This window comes from Hemibagrus wyckioides, linkage group LG15 (assembly GCF_019097595.1).
Source record: "Hemibagrus wyckioides isolate EC202008001 linkage group LG15, SWU_Hwy_1.0, whole genome shotgun sequence".
NCBI lineage: Eukaryota > Metazoa > Chordata > Actinopteri > Siluriformes > Bagridae > Hemibagrus > Hemibagrus wyckioides.
Genome location: NC_080724.1, coordinates 6,769,851 through 6,793,754, shown reverse-complemented (window position 1 = coordinate 6,793,754; position 23,904 = coordinate 6,769,851). Strand labels below are relative to the sequence as shown.

At 36.2% G+C, this 23,904-nt stretch overlaps 1 protein-coding gene across 1 annotated transcript; it reads right to left on the bottom strand.

The window, feature by feature from the left end:
* Positions 1 to 2,167: 2,167 nt before the first annotated feature.
* cd34 (CD34 molecule) lies at positions 2,168 to 23,266 on the bottom strand. The gene is made up of 5 exons (XM_058409690.1): positions 23,067 to 23,266; positions 13,526 to 13,666; positions 13,035 to 13,222; positions 6,586 to 6,726; positions 2,168 to 5,133 (listed from the first exon to the last, which is right to left on the bottom strand). Exons 1-5 carry the CDS (start codon positions 23,155 to 23,157, stop codon positions 4,945 to 4,947), a joined length of 750 nt encoding a protein of 249 aa, XP_058265673.1. The 5' UTR covers positions 23,158 to 23,266; the 3' UTR covers positions 2,168 to 4,944.
* Positions 23,267 to 23,904: the final 638 nt, after the last annotated feature.

The window sequence follows — 23,904 nt, the reverse complement described above, 5'->3', positions numbered from 1 at the left end:
CCATGATCTGGTCGTAGGTAATCAGGTGATACATATGTTTTGAGCAGAGTTCCAGTGGAAAGTCGTGGTTTTAAATGTTTTATTTCATGGTGGAAACTTTATGGAGTTTTTTAAAAGTAGTTAAGTAGAGTTTGGTCACATTTTGCCATTACTATCAAAGCAACTCTTACGCTACTGAACAGTTTAGCTAAGCTAGAAGCATCGCTACTCCCTGGCATTGACATTAATTAAGAATGAGTCTTTGTAAAAATATGCATTTTCATTCATTCATTCATTCATTCATTCATTCATTCATTCATTCATTCATTCATTGTCTCCCGCTTATCCGTAGCCAGGTCGCGGGGGCAGCAGTCTAAGCAGGGATGCCCAGACTTCCCTCTCCCTAGCCACTTCCTCCGGGGGAATTCCAAGGCGTTCCCAGGTCAGATAAGAGACATAGTCCCTCCAGCGTGTCCTGGGTCCTCCCCGGGGTCTCTTCCCGGTTGGGCATGCCTGGAACACCTCCCCTGGGAGACGTCCAGGAGGCATCCAAAACAGATGATAACCCCGAGATACTTAAACTCCTAAGTATACTGGAACACCATAATAAACCATAATAAAGATCAATGCATATATGAATTTTCATATATTATGTTGTTTTTTTCTAAACACATTAATCGATTGCTATTTGTTGGACATTGCTGCCTTTAAGTAAATGTTCCCTTCCTTAAAAATGTCACTTTTGTCATTTTAGTTGCTGTGCATTTTTAAGACAGCAGAGCTGATCATTTTAGCTCTCATTTGTCGATCACAGAAACTTCCATGTGTACAGTATGTCTGCAGTTCAATGTACTTTTAACCTTTAAGTGGTTTACAGTACCCTAGTTAGAAAATGTTATCTATATGCATACACTGTGTTACACGTGTGCTGTAAAATACTGCAGTACATTTTATAGTAAACTGTTGAAATAAATGACAGCTGTAAAAGTACTGACAGATGTGGTCACCAGTATTTTACTGTGAAACTGGAGTAGAGTACTGTAGTACATTTTACAGTAACTAACCATAATAAAATAAATTATGGTAGTGCCACTGTAAAAAGAAATAAGTTAAAGTTAAATTCTGGCAATCACAGCTGCCAGCATTTCAGTGTAATTTTACAGGAATGTTTTTTGGAGTGATATTAGTAAGATTATCAGCAAATTTAATGCAACAAACCAAGTTCAGATTGCCAAAATAGGGAACAGAATATATTTTAATGGTATGTAAGTGTTCATTAATTTATTAAAGTTTTGAACATTTTATCTGGTCAGCTTGAGCAGTTTCTTCTACCTTGCTTCAAACACACACATACACACACACACACACACACAGACAAACACACACAAATCTTTTCATATTGCATTTTAATTTTATTATTTTATGTCCAAATAGTAGCCTCAGGTCCTGTTAAATATCTCTGTTGACGTGTGTTAAAATCATGAATTTTCTTGAGTTCTGTAAGTTTAATCTAGTTTTGGTTCCTAATGTTTCTTATGCCTTTGGGAGGATGTTATGATGTTTTCCTGCTCTTGAGAGTGGCAAATTTATGTTGCATGCTAAAGGCTCGGGAGGATCCGGAGATCATGTGAGCATCCTGTGATTGCTGGGGAGAGATTTTTATCAATACAAATAGAGGCTTAAATGATTAACGATTTTTCTTTCCAGCATGGGTGTAGCCGTTTGTCTTATATATCATTAAAGGATCTTTATTCTGATTTAGAAACAGGGAAATTTATGGATGTTGTAAAAAATAATTAATGAAAAGATTGTGAATGATGCTGAACTGTTTCACCCCCACCCAGTTTCTGAGAGTGGAGAGATTTCAGAGGTTAATGCAGATAAAAACACACTTGGATAGCTGATCCTGCTGAGGACATCTTACTGGGGTTCACTGCAGAGACAAATCTCTCCATCATGATGTCATTTCTCATACTTATAAAGGCCAGCTGTTTGCACTTAAGCTATAGAGCCTTTCCGAATCTGCAAGCTATTTATTTTATTACTTTTTATTTTGAATAAGCATGTGTTCTTTATGTTTTAAAGTCTGTGTGCAAAGCAATATTTCTAAAACTATGTACTTTCACATAAATATCCTTTGCTGGAAATAGTTTAAACTCTTATAGAGCTTTAAGAAATTGCATTCTCATTTAGTTTCCAAAACTTTATTCATATTCCAATCTTACAACAAAACAAGTTCTTCAGTTTATAAGAATTGTAGTACACAGACCCAGAAATGTGGAATGTTAAAAAATAGAGGAAGGATGAATTAAATAAAAGAACAGAAAACTAATAATCATGGCTGCCATGCTAAAACTATCGCTATGGGAGTCTATGTACACATTAAGCCAACTGCTGGACTCTGCTTTGTTCAGTGTTTACCTTTGGCTGATTTACAATTTACAATCAATTATTGCATCACAATTACACTAGATTTTCAGGATAGACTACTATATCTAAACAATTATGCAATTCCAGAGATATTACAAAAACAAAAAAACCCATAATACTGGTTTAGGACAAATATACAATTCCAAAGTGTGTCTTGGTCCATTGAAAAGGTCACCGTCATCAATCATCTATAAGCCCTGGTTGTTTTACAGGGTTTTGAAGTCCGGTGTGAGCTGTGGTTTGCAGTGATGAAGGAGTTCATGGTAATTGCTATCCAATGAAGTCCAGCACCAAACAAGTGCTGTACAATCACCTTAACTCTGCAAGTCGTCACATTGTCGCATTGTTTTATGAACAAAGGTTGGCCAGTAATGTTATGATGGGCACACAAGCTTATATCAACACAATGAAATATGGCATCACTCATATTTATAATTCACACATAACATCCGAAACTTTAGAAATGCAATTCATACATGGACATAAAAAAAAATAAGAACAAGCAAACAGAGCTCCCACATGTTTCAACTGAATCATATGTTCTTTGAATGACCCAAAAAGAAGTGTGCTCTTGGACAGAGAGCCATGTGGAGGGTTAGGACACTGTGGAACACTGGGAAATGAACAGGGACTAACTCCTTCCAAGTCTGTATACACTTGTGGAAGCCAGCAATCAATCATACTGAAGGACACCCACCCAAATCCAGAATTCAACACCAGCTCAGAAAGCTGCAACACTCGCACTCTTCACATTATAACAGACTAACATTATATAATACTATATAATATTAAAATTATATCATATTTTAACTGCTGTGAACTTTTTTTTATTATTGCGCAAACAACTTTATTTATTTAACTTTATTTATTTCATTGATTGTGTGTGGGGAGGGTAAGGGATATAGCCAGATATTGTAGGGTGGGTTTCCCAATAGTCATGAATCTTAGCAAATAACAAACAAGGACAAGCATTACGTATGAGCTTTTTTTTTGTGACTGACTCCTGGGAGCCTTTACTATAAGAGATTTACACATTGAGTTGTAAGTAGATCATTGTTCTTTGAATCAAGCCCACACTCTATACAAGTCAATAGTCAAACATCTGATTCATAGTCTGGTGGTAAATTTATCAGCTGAGTTCAGCAACCGTTCAACAGAAACAGATGCAGATGTTTAGAAATGCAGCATAATAGACACAAGCTGAATCAACAATTTACAACAGAAATGGTGTTTGTTTGGATGCAATATGTTACCAGATTTAAGAGAAATATAATGTAATAGTTTACATTAAATGTACAGTTTACTAGAAGCACTTGATTGGCTTTTAGCAGCTTATTAGTATTGACAGTGCATTCTGGGATGTCAACAGTATATAGTCTATACTGTGTCTAAACTACTTATTCTGCTTGGTAGTAATTATGAGCATGTTCTGTGTAGCTGCTCTGGAAGTATTCGTTATGAAATCTTTTGTTGTTTCTAAACCGTTTCTTTCATCAGCAAGGCTGTTTAGGAATGCTGATAAGTTTGATGTAACCTTTTAATTTTAACTTTGACTTGGTATGAGTCTTATTAGGATATTTATACTAAGTAGTATTAAGTTAATATGTGGTATGGTAGTCTAGTGGGTAACATCATTGCCTGTCAGCTCTAGAGTCCTGTGTTTTATCTTGAACTTGGTTAACTGTGTTATATATTGGCTTTGAATATGAATCAATTAATTCACATTGGACCAGTGTGCACATTTAAATCAGGTACGTTTTAGTGAAATGTTTCAGTGTACTACAACATAGTACACTAGCTAAATATTAAAAAGTATTCATTTCATTTATTTGATTAAAATGAAATATGTTACTTCAGCGTAAGTTCATCTCTTATACTTGTTTGTTCCATGTGATCGGATTTACATGAACACAGTTTAAAGCAGTTTGCTTCACTTGGTTTTAATAGCTACCTGATTAATAAAGAACAATGTGTAACCCCACACAGACAGTCAGCAAAGCTACCCACTGCACCACAGATGCTAATTAAGCAAGTTAACTCTAGGGCAATAGATCACAGTCACTCCATAAAACTGTGAGGCTTTTTGTATAGCAATGAGCAGCCTCTGCCTTTATGAGTTAGAACTGCTTACAATCTCTGAATAATGAAGTACATAATAATGAAGTGCAATGAAAAGGTTCATTGTTATTTCTGTTAATTTAGTTCATGAATTATTTTAGTTACGAAGGATTTTGGTATATACTCATTAATTAAAGAGCATTTTAATGAATAAGAAAGTATTTAGCATTACAAACATTTTGGGAAACCCACCCCCAGTATTCATTAGCTTGAGAGCCATTTCCAAATTGCATAATAGTAATAATAATAATAGTCACCACAATAATCTGTGGAATAACCCTCATCATGTTGTAATTGTTTTGCGATCATTAGAGAAAATAAGGGAGCCTGTTCATTTGTTTTGTCAGTTCCCTAGTGTTGTTTGTAGGACCGGGTTGGTGAACATTGACCCAGAGCCTGTGTAATTGAGACCGACTCTCACAGCTCAGTGTCGGCCTTGGCAGTAGAGTGGCCATTGGTGGCGGCAGGAGGATTCTGGGTCTTCACGGCTTCTAGGGACTCACCATTCTGGCTTGGCTTCTCCTGGTTCTCAGGTGGGTTCAGAGGAGCCACAGACACCAGAGTGTTGCCCTGGTTTTCTTCATCAGCCATGTACGACTCCTCTGCCTGGGGGAAAACACAGACCAAGCACTGTGTAAAGAATCATTTTTCCACTGGCAGCATTGATAAATAAGAATGTGTTTAAAAAAAGCATTGTTAGAATATAACTATGAAATTTAACCTCTTAAATAAAAACCAAACATTGTTAGTACTATAATATTTCCAGTAGCCTCAGTTTTCGTAGCTTCAGGGTCTTTCAGAAATGAAAAGCCTTGCACTTTTTATAATGAGCTTCAAAGCTTAAAAAAAATGTGTACCAATTTTACATGTATATAAAAATTTGCATCCATCCATTTTGTCTTTTTTATCACACTCAAGGGTCATGGGAGCTGATCCCAAAGAACTCTGAGCACAAGGCAGGGGAAATCACGTACAGGGTGCCAACCCATTACAGGGGGTAATATTTCACTTTGACAATGCATTTGCTCTGATATATGTGCTGAAAAAAAACTTCCTCTTATATTGTGGCAGATGCTCTGATATGCTGTGAGATGCTCTCAAGATTTCTCCAGGAAGCATCACTTCTACACCAAAATCCACTTGAAAATGACTTCAAATCAGTGTGCTCTAATTAAAGCAGCTGCTAGCTGATTTAAGAGCAAAAATTTTTACTGGCATGCAGAAAATTTTAAAAATGATTACAAATTCAAGACAAAATTTAGATTGAAGATTGTTTGCTTTAATTGCCCACTTTCTTAAAATGTCTTCAAAGTGGTTGGGGCAGCGGATGCTTAAGTGGTCAAGTAGTTGATCAGAAGATCAACGCCCTTAACACTATTTGCTCCAGGGGCACTGTATCATAGCTGACCCTGCACTCTGACTCCAATCTCCAAAGCTGGGATATGTAAAGAGAAGAATTTCGCTGTAATGTAATGTGTGATGATAATAAACTCTTCTTCATATACTGAATAAGCTTGGTGGGGGAAATACTTGTCTTCTAGGGATTAGTACTTTCATATACCTGAAAATGAATATTTGCAGTCCTATTAAATAACCTCTACATGAAAATAGATAGATTTTTTATTTATACCTTGTATAGTATTTAGTACTTTTTGTCACTAACCCTTTTGTGACTTTTTATATACCAATTATCATGAATTTGCATGTGGCATTCTCTGTTTTTTAAAATGTATTTTAGTGCATAGAAATTTAGTAGATAGAAATTCAGTTGAAAGCACTTAACTTTTACAACTGTGCACTCTAGACTATTCTCGGCACACCAGGGTCACTGGCAGTTGGTGATGTGGTAATGTGTCTAATTAACACAGTTCCTTCAGTCATTCATGTTTGGCTGGACATTTTAATGAAGATTTGAAAAAATGTACCTGACACACATGCAACACACACTAAGTGAAAATTTAGACCACTACTGTATCATATGGACATTAAAGTGAAGAAAGGATTAAACTTATTGGAGTTAAAAAAAAAACATTTTGTGTTTGTGTGATTTGTACTTACCAGTTTCATGCCAGTTTGCTTTGCGCGACAGCGGTGCTTCCATACATATATTCCGATCAGGGCAGCGGCGAGGATTAACCCACTCAACAGTACAGGCACGAACACTTGCGTCTGGTTAGCTGAACCCGTGTCTGGTTCCAACTGCACACAAAATGACAAAAGAATTAGCCAAAGTTATTTATAGCAGTTTTAGAAACTTACTCAGTGATGCTTTGCTGTTGCTCGTAAAGGTATACATCAGCACAGATTGCTTTTATGCCACTGTAAGTATGCCTGCAAGGGTAGAGCCTGCAGGAGGGCCATTAATGATGTTGAGTTGTACAAAGAGCTCTTTAACTACTGTTCTGTTCTCTTTGTAGTTTCTCTTAAAGTTTAAACACCAGGCACAAGGACTGGGCATGGAGCCCATCAAAAACCCATCAACAGTATATTGCTTGCCAGAACATTGGGCCTCATTTATCAAGCTGGATATGAACATATTTATTCATAAGTTGTTTGTACGGGTGTTTACACAAGAAATTTGATATTCATGGAAATCCTGTAAATTTGGAGAAATGTTTGTATCCTATTCCTTTTCCTGATTGTGTAGAATATCTAAATGTAAATATAAATCTTGGTTCAGTTGACTTAAAATCACATAATTTTCATGGATTTCTGCACTTTTGTGTATGAAATATACTGTCAAGTTTGCTAATATTTATTATTATGTTTATAGCATTTAACAGATGTCTTTATCCAGAGCGACTTGAGGAAGTGCTCCATAGTCGCTATCAAAAACACATTCTCATGGTAGTTCATTAGGACATTTGGTAAAAATCATTAGCCTTGAGCCATAACAGATGCCTCTGGATGATTGATGCTTGCTTTTTATTATTAAAATTTTTATTAGCACAGTAGTGAGTCAAATTAATTTACACTCTTGTTTAAAGCTTTGGTTCAGTTCAAACATTTTACTAAAATATTGAGAAACAATATTGCACTATTATATTCCACAATATTATATTCCACTGTGTGGAAATGTGCTTGCGTGAATAAAATGCTGGTCTACCTCAGAATAATGTCTTCCATTGCTGAAAGAAAGAAAGAAAGAAAGAAAGAAAGAAAGAAAGAAAGAAAGAAAGAAAGAAAGAAAGAAAGAAAGAAAGAAAGAAAGAAAGAAAGAAAGAAAGCAAAGACAAGAGCGAAAGGGAATATGTAGAGCGAAATGGAGAAAGTAGGGATGGGTGCGTGGAACAAGCTTATCGGGTGCATATGATATCAGTAATGGGCCATTGGGTGGAGAAAGTTCAGCCAGCAGTTCTTAATACAAAATAACATATATAATCCTCACCTCAGTGAATACACATATCATGTCATGCATCCCTCAAGGCTTCATATTACACTAAGGCAGGGTTTATATGACGGCTGTACAATCCTTGTCTCTCTGTTGTCAGTAATGTTTTGGATTTGGCATTTGCTTCACATTCTTACCTGAGAATTTGAGGTTAAGCTAACATGTGTCTTTGCTTTGTAACTAGGAGAATGTTTTTCAAATGTCATTTTTTCACAGTTATAGACAGTTTAGTATTGTGTTTTTTTATTATTGCTTATTTTGATGGTTGATAATAATAATAATAATAATAATAATAATAATAATAATAATAATAATAATAATAATAATAATAATAATAATAATAATATAACACTCTTGAAATATTTTCAGTTAAAGGAGAAGTTCACTTCCAGAACAGAAATCTACAAATAATGGAATGTAACTTGCAGGGACCATTGAAGTCCACTATACGGAGAAAAATCTTGAAATATTTTCCTCAAGAAACATCATTTCTTTACAAGTGAAGAAAAAAAGACATGAACATCTTCGATGACAAGGGGTTGAGTAAATTATTTGTAGATTTTTGTTCTGAAAGTGAGCTTCTCCTTTAAATAAATAAATATATATATATATATATATATATATATATATATATATATATATATATATATATATATATATATATATATGCATTGTGTTTTTGCCATAATGTTGCAGTGAAAAAAAATTGCAGTGGCCTCTGAATAAACAGTATTACATGACTTGGATAGTCCTTTTATGACACTCTTCCAAACCTTATGGACTGAACCATCCTAATAAGTGATTCTCAAAAACAAACTTGATGTTTATCTGTCTTTCAGAGGGTCATTAAATATCTGAAAGGGAAAAGTGAAAGTGTACACATTATCTATTAAATATCAAGAGCCATAAAATATTGACAAATTTTTTTTAATTAGATAATAGACTGGTTGATGAAAGTCACCTAACAGATTGCCTGTTTAAATAAAGTGCTACTGATTATCCCGATATGCCATAAATAGGAATGCAATGTGCTTAGTTAGTCATCAGCATGAAATGGCAGTTCAAATATGCACTACCTGTTTTTCTGAAAAGTCCAGTATCCAGTAAGTCCAGTTTCCAGTATTTAATATAGACTTGCTAATTTAATGTGGCAAAAAATGTGGTGTAAGAGAGTAAGAGAGAATATGATCCAGATTTGGATATCAGTGCTGACATGCCTCTGGAAGCATTTATGAATCACTCCCTCATTTTGAAGCCATAAGGGTTGGGGATTATAGGGCTAGTGGAGACAGATTATCATTTTCTCTCTTTCTGTCTCTCTTGTACTCCCAGGGCCATGATCAAGAAAATATGGCCTGTGAAACCGTATATGCATGAGCCTAAAAGAAAACACTGTGAACGTTTCTAGAGCTTTACAGTCAATACATTTTTGACACATATTCCTTCAGTCATGATCTAGTCCAAACCCATTCCAGTCAAACCCATTCCCTACCTAATAACCTACAGGTTGAAGCATTTGTGCTTGGATTACTCAATATTCTGAACAACACTTATACTTGTAGTACATGTTAATAACATAGGAATAATTTATTTGGTATATTACATCACTGGTAAGGACCTGGTAAGGATTCTGGCTCACTACACATTGGGACATGGATGACTCATTTTATGTTTATCAAGTTTTATGTCTCTTATAAATTTGTTAGCTTAATCACATGGGTTTTTGTCATGGTAATTCTAGCGGGATCGTAAGCTCTGTAGTGGATTTTCTAAAATCATTAAACACATAAAAGTCATTAGACTAAAATGTCAAATAAAGTTAAACATAGCTAAAATAAGTAATCATTTGAAAGCTGGGAGGCTTCAAAAAATGTCCAGGAAACATAGTGAGCATTGATGCTTCATGGTTTGTGATGCAGAGAGACAGATTTTGAAACGGATTTTAAGACTCCCTAACCAATACCCTGACTTCTGAACTAGGGCTGATTGAAATGCTTCTTAGGGATGTCCATAACTTCAATAACACTATGTAACACGTTTTTTGTTCCTGGGTAGTGAAAGACATTTTCCAATTACTCTTGATGGAAAATGATTTAAAAAAAATAACTATTAAGCCCCTTGAATTTTGGGTTTGGGCTTTTAAGAGAACGAAAACCTCAAAATTAGCCCATTTTACTAAAAAAACTGCCCAAAACTAACTTTCATGGCTAAGATGGGTTTTTTCTCTTTATTTGAGTTACAAAGAATGGGGAAATAACACTTATTTCCCAGGAACAAGAAAAAAGTAAAAAATTGTTCCATAGTGTAACATAAAGTGCCATAGTAAACTCTAACCAAAGTGTTGAACACCATTTTTGCAAATGATATACCCTCATACTGAAGCTTTGATGTTATTGGTGGGGAGCTGGAAAGACAGAAAAGTCAGTCGTCCCACGAGTGTTCAGCTGAGCAGATGGTGAGTATAAAAGCCATAGTCTTTGGTTTAGATCAGTTTCCTTCTCCTTAGTATTCACTGAGCCCTCCTACCTTGTAAATATAGGTAAGGTAAAAGAGATCACTCCTTTCAGGATAGAAATGTTTCATCGTAGGATAAATGTGAGCAGACGGAAGAACTGTGTATTGACTGTGCCTGTCTTGACCTTGTATTGATTGCAGTGACTTTTCCTTTTAAGAGAACAAGTGGATCCAAACAATGTCAGAAAAAAAAACATCCTACACCATAACAGAGCCACCATTTTTTTTAGCTTGTCACCCAATGATGCACTCATACATTAATTCACCTCATGTGTATTCTTTTTAGTGTTTAATTTTTTTTTATTTGTATAGTGCTTTTAACAAAGAGCATTGTCTCAGAGCAAGCTGTGCTCTGTTTAGCTGGGACAAAGACAACGCTGGTGGCATGACCTGATATATCCCTATCTTCAAAATACTCTGTAGATAGGGATATATCAGGTCATGCCACTAGACCAGCCCCTTTTCCTTTCTTTTACAGTTATTCCCAGTTCTTGCTGAGAAGTGCACACAGTCCAGTTTAAATAAAGTTTGCAGTAGACTTTTCAAACAGTTCACCACTGTGTGTGAAGCAGCTTCTTTCCAAACGGTGTAATGTATGTTTGCCTGTAATGTGGTTCCTAGCCGGGAAATGAAGTATAAAATACAATAAGAGAAATCAGTGCTGATTCCTTTCTCTAGCAAGCAAGTGTTACATTCCCATATGAAGAGCCTCTGACGGGCTTCCATAAGGACATGTGTGTGGCTTTCAATGTGGTCAGCGGAAAGATCTATTTTGAAACAGGAAAAAACTCACTCTGGAAGAACACAGTGAAAGATTTCACATATTACAGTAGGTAATTTTCCCTGTAAAAAGTAGGAGTTTATTTTTTAACCATCCCTACAAAAGGGACAATGTATTTTTCAGATTCCACATCAATCTCCCCAGACCTTCACTCCACTTCCTGTGTCTTGGTGGTCATAACCCACTAGGAGTGGAAGCACCTGTCCCTTTACTAGCTAAACTGTTGTGTGAAAAGGAAATTTAGTGCTGCCATGAGGAACAGAATCTCCATAGTCTGCCCCCTTATGCTAAATCACCACAAACTGCCCTGGGCCACACATTAATCTTTCCTAACTGAAGCTTCCTTCCCTGACAATGTGCAAAGACGAAGATAGAGACTATTGCAGCTGAAAATAACCCCTGCTTACACCCACTTAAGCTTGCAAGCGATTAAAACAATTCATCTACTTCCTGTTGCCTCACACTATGCTGCTGGTGTTTAAAAGAAGTTCCAACGTTCCAGTAACATATTTCTACCTTAAATTATGTGGAGGTGGAGCTACTGTGAGAGCCATGCTTTTACAAAAAATTAAGGACAACCTTGTTATTAAAGAATAACAGTATGATGTGAAAGTTTTCTTTTTGCTTTTAATAAGAGTGGGAACATTATGTCTAAAGTGTGCACAGTGTTCAGATTCCAAATTATTTCCAGTACTATGGTGTTGGTTTAGCCATGTCTATTGCTTCAACAACTGGTTTAGTAACACTCATAGGTAGCTATGCAGGAGCTCAGCAGAAATGAATGAGTACAAGCTAATTTTGACCCTTTTATGATCATGACTGAGTAATTACGGATCACACAACCATTTATTAAATCTTGAATAGTATATCAGTGGTCAGTTAAAGCACTACATAGGTTCAATCCAAGTAAACATACACTATGTAGTGAGAAAGGTTAGGAAATAGAAATTCTGAGTAAAAAGAATAATGAAAAAAAAGAATAATGAAGCATTTAAATTATGAGTGATTTAAATGATGAATTATACATTTCAAGTATGAATCACTTTTTGGTTGCATGTATTTTTACAAAATGATTTTAAACAACTATGTTTTGGAAATGACTGTAGTTTTACTGTATTTTTCAATATCACAAATGATGTTGAAACAGTATTACACATTATTTCTTATTATTTTAAAGAAAATTAGTCACAGAAAGTTAAATGTATGTTAATGGAGGACATTTATTACTTAAAGCTACATTAAAACAAGGTATTTGTATCACTCATTCGACAATGACTGGCTGAATAAAACAACAATCTGAGCTTCTGCTCCTCACTCCTATAGATATTTACATTTGAGACACTGAGGTATTGGAATAGGTTATGGTATAGTAGGTAGGAGATCTCCAGGAGGAAAGTAAGACTTAGCTATTAGGAATAAATGTTCGTGTGATCAGTAATTATTCAGTAGTTATTATACAAGTGTCCTAGTTAGCAGGTAGTTTTAGAGGAGAAATGTTAGACTTGTTACTCCTTACTAACAGACTGAGTAATTAACTAGTAGTTCTCAGGACATAGGATTAAAATGTGTTAATGAAGAACTACTCATTAGTTCCTGCTTAGATCCTGAATAGTCACTTTTGAATAAGATGAGTAATATTGTAAAGTGTTACTACCAGGTGATACTCACACAACGGGATGAAGATAGCAGCATAACTTTCATCACATTCACAATGAATTGTAAAATAAGAGCATATTTTGCTTTTATACACATTTTGTTTTTTTATTGATTCTTTTTTAAAAATTAATTATAGAGATATTATCAAACACATAAAACACTCACCTCTGTCTGATAATTGTCACCATGTTCCTTTATTTCATTTTCAATGATGGACACCACTGAAATGGATGTTAGAGGTTTTGATGTTGGTTCCTCAGAAGTAACTAGGCTTGTGAACATTTGTTGATCAGTGCTGCCTGCGAATGAAGTAGTCATGATTGGGGTGTCAGAAGCACCATCCGCTTTGTCAGCTGTGAGAAGATACAATTGAAGTGGTTATGAATTATGATATTACAAAGTATCCGATATTATGATTAGCAATGATAAGGACTAGATGACTGTGTGTAAAAACAGGTACACATATGTGAAATAAACAGTATTTGCATCATCATTATTTATCTTATGTATTTTTAATGTACAATTTTCCATTAAACATAATTTTAAAATTATTTATAGATAGTATGTATGACATAATAAGATGCTCACACTAAAATAATATGACTGAATTTGAATGAGCAGAGTAAAATGGAAAGTCTGTTTAGGAGAGCGCTTACCATCACTAGTGGGACTATTTGGAAGGATTGTGGAAGCTGTAATAGCTGTTCCTTCAGAAGAACTCTGAGGCATCTTACTCCCTTCCATCGCAGTTGTTTGAGCTGCAGTTGTCATTGAAGAGTCACTCTGTCCCTGGCAAGCTAAACAGAAAATGTTGAATATGAAAAGCTAAAACAAGGCGGATTTTCCAATAAGGAACGCAAACTAATAATCACTTGTGCAGATAATATTGTCATGGGAACACATTAATAAAGATATCAGAATTCCTGTGGGTCAATAACTTAAATATTAAAAATTGCTTTTAAGTTTCTCCAGTTAACAAAAAACAAATATGTTTATTAAGGTGTTAGTTCATACTATGTTGGTCATTTCCATTTTAATTTAATACTTACTAGTGGTATGGTTAATTGGTAAGGCATTCTTTATTTAGATTATTTCATTTATTCTCTAAACACATCAGTTCTTTAAGGAATCATTAGTTACTTTCATTTTAATGTGTATTAATGCTGAAGGTTGTAGTCTGTTCATGTTGTGTTAAATAACGCCAGTTAAGGTAATCTTAATGAAAATAACACTAATGTATTTAAAATATTAATCAACCTTCTTACTTGACTGTGGGAGATAATTACTAAATTGAAAATTAACTCAGCATATCTTCCTTAAACATAATAAGTGTCACATGGGGGACAAGGGATAACCCACCCACGTTATACCCTGAGCTTCTTTTAAGACATTTTAATCCATTGTTTGACCTTGTCTTCTTTCTCTCAACACAACCTTTGAAATCTAACTCAACACAGAAATTTCACATGAGCTAATGGCACCACGTGTAAAGCATCTGCAAACAAAGCAGTCTAACGAGCTGCAGCACTTCTCAAATTCCTCTATAGTGTTTCTTTCACAAGGGTGGCATGTTTACTTTGTGGTTGGGTGAAAGAAAACAATGTGCCATGTTTTTTTGTTCAGGAACCCTCAGTAATGTGTGACGTGTAAGACTATCATTCTCATCATGACCTGCGGAAATCAACGTTAGCCCAGAAAAGTCACGACCTTTGGCTTTGCCACCCCCAACAAACTTCCTTTGGGCAAGATTTTCCTGTTCAGATCACACTACACGGGTGCCTCTAATGAAAACCTTACAGAGTGTGACAGAAATTAGACTTGGATTGAATTAATTTTTTTCTAGAGGAATCTGGACACTGGTTAAATGGTGAAACACTGGCATTGAAGGAAATGAGGGTTGTGTAGTAAAATTATGCACTTTTGTGACACCTGTTTGCAATAAACAATAGAAAAAAAAGGTTTTCATTTGACTAAGCCTCGTACATTGTCTTGGCAAGTTTATCACTAAAACATGAATGTAGTAAAGCTGTCATGTTTGTGATAGCTGCATTGCTCTGGGATTATCCTGTTAGTTTTTTTGTAATTTATTTGCTGCCTTTGGCAACATGAGAAACTGTAACAGAAGTCTTATATATTAAAGCCTTTTCCAGCTCTTGAATGAGGACATGAACTTTAAATATTAAAACAAGCTGCAGTGTCAGTGGTCTCTATGATGCATATAATAATGGGGTCTAGATTTTATTAAAAGAAATTTACCCTCATCTGTAACATTAATCCAATGTTTATTGATCAAAGAAAAAAAGATATGTAATGTATTGATCAGTCGATCACGTGAAGTGCTGACACTGAGCCTCCTGAAAGGAAAAGCCTCAATGAAGACATTCCTGACAGCGTTCCCTATTCCTCAAACTCATTTTCACCTAAGCTTCAGAATGCTAACTAGGACACACTCAGGGTGGCTTGCCATTCTCTTACGAATATCAGTGAACATACTGCCACACCTATAGCTTTCCAGCTCTTAAAATCTCCACTGAGAAAATCAGTTAGGCTTAACAGGTCCATATCAAGTGTGTAAATCAACACAATCTTTAAATGAGAAACTCTTAGAAAGTGATTTGATTTAGATAATGTCATAAAATTAAAAATAAAATAAAATTCAATTAAAAAAACCTTTGCTGCTCTTTTTAATTTGCAAATGAGACCATGTTGATTATAGAGAAAACTTGCATTTTAGAGCTCATATACCACATAACAATTACCAAAACATCTTTAATAGGCCATTCTTCAAGAATAAAAATTATACATGTTTAAAAAATTGAGTGAACATTCTCAGTATGTTCACTTATATATGCTCCTTGTATACAATTGAGGCCCCATTCTGGCATCCTGTTAAAGATAACTCATGGAAAAATCACTGTGTGATACTGGCTGGACTACACCTAATTCCTACTCTTCCTAACACAGCACACTAACTCATGTAGGCCAGATGCTGGCAAGTTTATTGAAGCTATTACTTTTTAAGAAAATGCTCACAGTCTTGCAAGCCTCTGACAAATGAGTCAGTGCTTCTGTTACCTCATATGTAACAGCACAGTACACGTCTGAGTATATCTTTAATGTATCAAAAGTCATTAGCAAGTATACATCATGATGTCATAAAATATAAGAGGAAAAACAACAGGGTCTTATGATTTTGGGTCACCACCAGCTGCCATATTAGCATGGACCTGTACTGTAGAGATGATCGTCTCTCCCTTGTCTAACATGGTCCTATGGGTTGACATCTGGTGACTATAAGGGCTATAAGCTCTCTAACCACACCGAGTGTAAAAAGAGATGCACAAAATAAGCTAGCTGTGGTTCTCTTAGTTAGACCAAAATATAGTAAATACAGTATATTTATATATAAAGTATTTATATATAAGCTATATATACTGTAGCTTGCATGTCTATGTTTTCTGTATACTCATACTACTACTACTACTACTACTACTACTACTACTACTACTACTAATAATAATAATAATAATAATAATAATAAACAATGAGATTATTTCAAAGGACAGAAGAATGAATCTTAGTCCAGTGTATTTTGTCTACCAGACATAAAGTCATAATATGCCCTGGAATGTCAAGACAAGATGTTTTTAATTAAGATTAAGCTTTTGTCATTTCATACATCACAAAATCTGATCTGCTGATTAAAAAAAAAATCAGCTCCCATTCCAGAGAGATCATTTTGCAAGTTCAAGTACAACTGTACTCCCTGTAGTGTGCATTGTTCCATGTCTATTATGTGACATAATGACACTACCCAAAAACCTCACTGTTCTTCAGACATCCTGAGAGATGTAACGTCTAGATGTGTTTTCCAGATTGGAAACAGCACACATGGGGAGCCAGTGTGATTTTGAAAAATATGCTAGTTCCACCCATGTTATTATATATCCCACAAAAGACATGAGGAGGTCCCTTGAAAATACTGAAACTATTCCCAGGAATTTACAATAGTCCCAGTAGAATTTGAAATGATGTCTGATATTAGCCAGAGAAAGTAGACAGCTGAATGAAGACAACTCTGATAAAAAACATGGACTCAGGCCTCATGAAAATTCACTTAAGCATATAGTTTAATTAGCCTTTGAAAAGGATAAAAAGATTTAAACTGCAGCGTCTCACAGTAAGTATTGTATGGTTATAATTAAAATTCCATTAATATTATGATTAAAAATTAAAGGCTTTTGGTTGTAGATTATAACTACAGTAAACTACGAAATCATAAATCTTTAAAAATGGTTATTAATTTAAAAATATTATGCCTTGAGACACATTTGCATGTAAAATCCTCATTTATTACAATTACAATATTTTATTATTAAGTCAACTGCTTTGCATTCTTTCTTTCTTTCTCTCTCTCTTTCTTTCTCTCTCATGAAATAGTTAAGGTTCTAATCATAATCCCTTTCTACCCACCATGCCTTTGGTGTCCAGTTTCAGTGGTCTAATTGTGAAAGCCAAACAAACAAATGACCAAGGGCAGAGAGGAATGAAAGGTCATGGTGAGGGAATCATTAGGAAGACTAGTCTTGTAATCAGCTCTATGTTTCACTCAGAACCAAACATGTGGCATCTGGCAGGGAGGGGTTTCTCCACTCCGGCAGATGTGGAGGTCTCTATGGAGCTTTTCTCCTCCTTGTGTACTCTGCACTAAAATCCCGGACTTGGCCCTAAGCCTGGGGCTCACACAGCTGCTCCACCCAGGATCTGAGAAAGAACATCAGCTTTCCTCATCCTTGCTGTCAACCCCTACTTCCAGATGTTTGTGCAGCAGTCCAGCAGCTTCCTTTTGTCCCATCAGAAACCACTGGTTTGAAATGGCAGCTCAAATTCCACAAAGTAAGGTGAACTTTATCTACATATCTACTTTTTGACTGAAACGCTAGCTACTCACTGGTTATTCTCTCCAGCAGAGAGCTATTTATAACTGTGAAGGTTTGGAGTCTATACCAGAACTATTTGGTAACAAAATAAAGCCAGAGTAACCATTACCATTGGCCGAGGAATGTTATCTAAGCCCCTTGAGTCCTCAGACAAGCTATGACATCATTGTGGGAGTTAACTGGGACACTCCTCATATTCCAACACAACCCTAAATTCAACCAGCGTTGTCTTTAAACCTTCACAGAGCACGTTCAGTTAATTATATGTAAACCCTCCGACATGCAGATTTTAGTATTTTTACAATGTTGTGAAATGTTATGCCAAATGCCAGGATTCGTGTAAGCATCTGGAATGGAATATAAAATATAGGAGTTTGTCAAATGGGTGTTTTTTATGTGCTTATGATCTCGTTAAAATATTTCAATATTGTACCTCAAACCCCTTTTCAAAAGCAGGACCCTATTTATATTTAAGATAAAAGCTTACTCTTGGCCAAAATACAAGCTACACCCTCCAACACCCCACACTGCATTTGCTGTTAACAACACACACTCATGTACGTGGTTTGCATCCAAGTTCTTGTTCTCTGACATATGTAACAGATTCATCCAGCCATCGGCTAACTGCATATCTAAAAATTCGGTTCACTGCAAGCTGAATCTACACAATGCTTTTGGAAAAAGGCATAGCAGACAATTTTTGGGGCTTCAAGAAAACAAAAGAAAAAAAAACTAGGATTGGGGGTTGCACCCCTATTTTTGGCTAGCCATAACAAATCCCCTGGGTTTTTTTAAAAACGGTGGTTATGGGGGAAAGCAGCCATGAGAAAGCCCTGGTGCTCTCAGAGGCAGGAAAAGGATGCAATCTTATGTTTTCAATTAGGGAACATTAGATCAAATAGCACCAGTGTTGTTTGCTCAACAGTAACTACCTGGGGCAATTACTACAGGACTTAAAGGGCCTTTACATGTTTTTTTTCTCAAACAAGCACAATGCTTGTACCAACATTGTATAGTCAGCTCTCTTTATTAAAAAGCATGAGTCATTAGGAAGAAAAAAAATGCAAATGTGATGACAAGCAAAGAAAAATACATCTATGTGATTAGTATATTCCTGTGCTTTTAATTTTCCTCAGAAAAACACATCATTTACTTGTTACATAAGCTGGCTGTAATGTTTTGGGGATTCACTGAGGTAAATCTTTCCCTAAACTTCCATAGCTGTGGAAGTTCTGCATCTTATGCATGCACTAGACTCTGCAATTTTTCCATTGTTAGCAGAGTTGTGTGTATCTTTGGGCTAATTACACTCTAATGTTTTGACTTAGGTCTTTGGATGTGCACATTGCCAAAGTTTCTCATTCAAAATGAATGTGCAGTGTTGGGAGCAAGCATGTGTTCAGTTAAGTGCCTAGCAACTGTAAAATTGTATCACTATGCCAACAAAGAAGGGAACAAAGGATTACGAGAACAGCAATTACTGAGACAGAAGAAATGAGTACAGATGCATGCTTTCTCTTACTACCACATGCTGTTGTTTCAAACAAACACAAATTTATGATATTGACTCTTAGTCATATCTGTGCCACTGATATTTCTAAATCTTTAGCAAACTATGGTTATGTTGCTAACACGTATCAGTATTTACAGTTATGCAATGTTGAAGGTAGGGTGTGCTGTTTATTTTAATGTATAAAATTACAGAACTCATTTAGCAATCTTCTTCTCATTCAGAGATCTAACTATAATAATCTGATTATAACAAATAAGGTCTGGGGAAGCACAGCATAGACAGAGAGAGAGAGAGAGAGAGAGAGAGAGACAGAGACAGAGACAGAGGGCGTTCATGGTGCCCTGTGATAGACCAGTGTTCTCTCCAGGGTGTGTTCCCACCTCACAGCAAGTGCTCCCTGTATAGACTCAAGTTCCACCACAACCATACAGTGATTAGTGAAAGAGAATGAGGTGAATGAATAAATGAATAATCATGTCTGCTTGTGTGAATTCAACTCGAATTTGATGTGAAGACCATCACCCCACATCAGTTATTGCGCTTGGTTGCCAGGACCCTTGAGGTCCCACAACACAATACAAGGGTCATGTACATCTTTTCTACATAACGGTTCCACAACTGAAAGTACATGAAGTGAACTATATTTTGCTAGAGCATTTGAGACTGCACAAATGAATAGCTGAAGGCCATGAGAAAGTGAATGGCAATTTTTGGCTCCTATTTATGTTGGCTAGAGACTTTACTGTCTGTCAGATAGAATGTTCCAGATGCGAGTGATATGGGGCGGCATAATGATCTGGCTGCTCCCCATGGGATGGTTGTTTTATTGAAATTTGCCACATGTCTCCCTTTCATTATAGAAAGGTGACACAGTAATGTACATTGACACTTGCAGCCAAGTCTTTCCCTTCCATTTGTGCCAAGATTGTGTGCATTGGTGTGACAAAAAGCTTGTGAAAGTTAGCATCTGCCCTTCAGTGAATAACTGAGCAGTGTTGGTGTGGGCTGTAAAAATGTCACTTAGAACTAATCTCTATTTTGAGAATGCTAAGCTGGCTAATAAACCTCAGGAAAGCTGGTTGCTTGGGTGTGGATTAAGTGCTGTGCTTCTCCATGTTTCTCCAGACTGCCCCAGCTGTTGCCAAGGGTGTTGTGTATGTAACTGGCGCTCTGGACTGGACTTTCTCCACATGTGTTGCAATAATAACATTAGCAATGGAAACACACTACTTCCTGGTCATACTGGGTGTGGATATTATCTTCAAAAACCGACTAGGCCAAAATAATAAACTAACCTAAACTAATTATACACTTAGAAGACAAATTAACAAAAACCAACAAAAAGATATAACATACGATTTGTCCCCTTACGCCCTGAGCAATAAGTATGAGAAAAGAGACTTTTCCACAAAAAGTGGAAGACTTTCTACTTACCATTATTTATGATGTATGTGTTTAAAAGCAAGTGTACACAGTTAGCATACAACGGATGAACTAAATCCAAAAACAGGAAGATGGTCTCTCACAAACAACCAGAGGAAACAAGCAACTGACATAACACCGGTGGGTCAAAGCACAGCCTACTTAGGTACTGTATGTTGTTTTGTAAGTTAATTTAAAATATGAAAACATTTGTCTGATATCAAATCCAACTGCTGTCAGGCTTTCTTTTAAAGAATTCCACAAAGAGGCCAGCACCAAGCATCATCTCAGTTTGAGCACAACCACTCTGCCACCTGATTGAGAAAACTGAGGTTCAGGTTCTATTCTAGTCCATGGGAAAATTAACGAAGAGTGAGAAGAATGTATCTGTTCACACATTCTGCCTAAATTTTTTAAGATTAGTCTACGTTCTTCTTTCTTCTACATGCTTTATTAACAGCTGGGAGCTAATATCTCTCAAACGTAGGTAATTAAGCAGTCAGTAGAGAGATTAAAACTTGAGAAATAGTGAGAAGGCCTTTTCCACTGATTTATTTTTTTTATTAGCTAATTCGGACGGGAGTAGATAGCAGACTGCACTATCTACTCCTGCCATCTTCTTTAGGATGCATGTAAACGTTGACGAATCTGCTTGCCATCCTGACATTCCAGAAATAGTTCCAGGAACTGAAGTTGTTCTTTCAGCAACTGCTGACTTCACCCACACAGGATGCACTGATCAGAGTCTCTGATTAAAATTTATTTAGAGTAGATGTCTCACATATAGTGTGTTTTTAAGGGAAAGTGAGGCTGAGAATTAAATTGACTACAGATCTCTACAGCTGAGCCAAGCTATCTAATTCAGTGATCTTTCCATGTTTCACTGGGAAGTGAATATTGAAACCCCCGAGCAGATTCCCTCACATAAGTGTCAATTGCACAGCAGTGTCAACAATGTAACACACTGGTGGGAATGGTTGTATGTGTTAGCCTGTGGTTCAAGGAAAGGAGGGGCAGCTCACCTTTTTATTATTGGTAAACTTTACAGCTTAAAATTTCATTTGGTTTACAGCTGTGGAATAAATACATTTAGCTCCTCCTTCTTTTTATTTCAAAAAGGTCATGAAGAATGTGGGAGTCATGATCTTAAAATGACGTATCCTAAAGCTAAACTCTGAGTGAGCCAGATTGGGTAGTTTAATTTCCTTTTTAATATAAATATCAAATGGTGCATGCTTTGTAAGTGTGTCTGTGCTACTTCAACCCATTGCCATTGTTTTCCTCACTAAAGGCAGTCTAGTGCAGTATTTCCATGAACTCCTTGTTGCCAGGTATACTTTTCTGATAAAAGCTACCTCGTGATGTAACCAGGCTTTAGGAGGTTGTGCCATAAAACTGAGAGAAAAAAAAGAGAGAGAAAAAAAACCCCACTTGGGCCCTCACATTTAGAACAGTGTCCAAGTCAGACCTCACCCTTCAATTACCAGTAGCACTGCTAACGCTCCTGCTCTCACCTTCAGTAGAAATAGAAATAAGCAAGCATGTCTGCTACTTAATGTGAGTGTCACTTATTTTAATTGAATCAATCAAACCAACATGCAGACGCTTGCTCTGTTACAAAACATATACACAACCTCGTCCATCACAGTGACTGGAAAGGCAAACACTCATTTCCTTTAGATGAGCTTAAAGTAAACATTAAAATGACCGCATTCAGTGTGCAGCAAAAACAAAGACACTAAGAAGTCTTTCTTTTGAAATGGCTTGAAGAAAACCGCCTACTGTCTTCTATATTTTCATCACACACACACACACACACACACCTTTTTCTACACATGCGTCTGCCCAGCTCCACCCAGTCCACGAGTAGGATAAACTCCATAATTATGTTCAACGGCAAGTTTCCACTTTGAACCAGCCCTCTTTGTTTCAACTTCCCGCTACTTTTTTAAACCAGCCTACTCCTGTAAAATATTTTCAAGCTACTCACTCTCAATAATGAATGTACCTTTGACAGCATTAAGTAAAGTTATAGACCATCCTAGTGAAATTAAATCAATATGTCTTGTGAGGTTTTTTTTATTTCTTTTTTTAAATAGCCATGCTGCCTAAATTCCACTCTTCTAATCAATTTTGGTTATAATGAATGAATAAAAATAATTCTATGGTTGTGAACAAGCTCAAATTAGAGCCTTGAAAAACAAAAGAAAATAACTTGATCAGGAACGGGTCCCAAGTTTAGCATGTGAGAATAATAAGAATTAAAAAAAATAAAAACACATCAATCATCAGTATCTACTGAAGAGTTCGGCATGTACTTACTGTGGAACAGCAGAACATAGAAGACTAAAGTTAGAGCCATCCTTCTGCACATCTCATTCATTCTCCACATGGTCATCCTCTTTGTGAGCATGCTGCAGTGTGTGAGAAAGAACGTATGCTAGAGCGCTGGTGGAGAGCTGAGGGGTTTCCTGTGACTGAGTATGTTCTGTGCAGGACACACTGGCAGGATAAAGCATGGTTTGTCCTCTGGTGGATTTATATGGCCCTACTACTGCCCCACTCCCCCCCCACTCTCTCTCTCTCTCTCTCTCATGTTCTCTCATGCTCCACACCCACTTTCTCACTGGCTTGTGTAAGTTCTCCCCGTCCCCCTCTCTGTAAACAAGCTCAACCACCACCATATTTTTGGAGGATTTTACAATAAAGAAACAAAAGAGGTGCATGGCTGTAAGTGTGTTTAGTGTCAAAATGTACAGTCTTTTCATCTTTGGCGCCATTTTTGAGCTTTTGCATGAAACATTATATCATCATTGTATCATTATAAGCTCATTATCTCCATACCTTCTCACCAGACCCCAAATCCTTAAAGTGACTCACTAAGCAAATAGAAGTTTAACAGTAGTTTTTTGAAAATTGTTGTCAAAATATTTGCATGCTATACATTTTTTAGCGTTACACTGTTCATATGCAAAGCATGTTCTGTTCTTATATTGTGTGGGAAGCAATGTGACTTATAGAAACTTCACTGTGATGCATTTAATCCCATTTTTAACCCTTAACACCAGAATGCAAAATGTGTATTCCAATTAGTCACCATAAAAACTCTGTTTGTTTCCACCAACACAAGGCAGTGATTTTTCACATGAAGTGGTGTGTG

What these genes read in the sequence shown, in the direction of transcription:
- cd34 (XM_058409690.1), bottom strand. Translation starts at nt 23,157, where the DNA reads ATGCTCACAAAGAGGATGACCATGTGGAGAATGAATGAGATGTGCAGA. An exon ending in CTATGTTCTGCTGTTCCACA is followed by an intron (nt 13,667 to 23,066) that starts GTAAGTACATGC and finishes TTTTCTGTTTAG; the next exon opens with CTTGCCAGGGACAGAGTGAC. An exon ending in AGCAAACTGGCATGAAACTG is followed by an intron (nt 5,134 to 6,585) that starts GTAAGTACAAAT and finishes GTTTTCCCCCAG; the next exon opens with GCAGAGGAGTCGTACATGGC.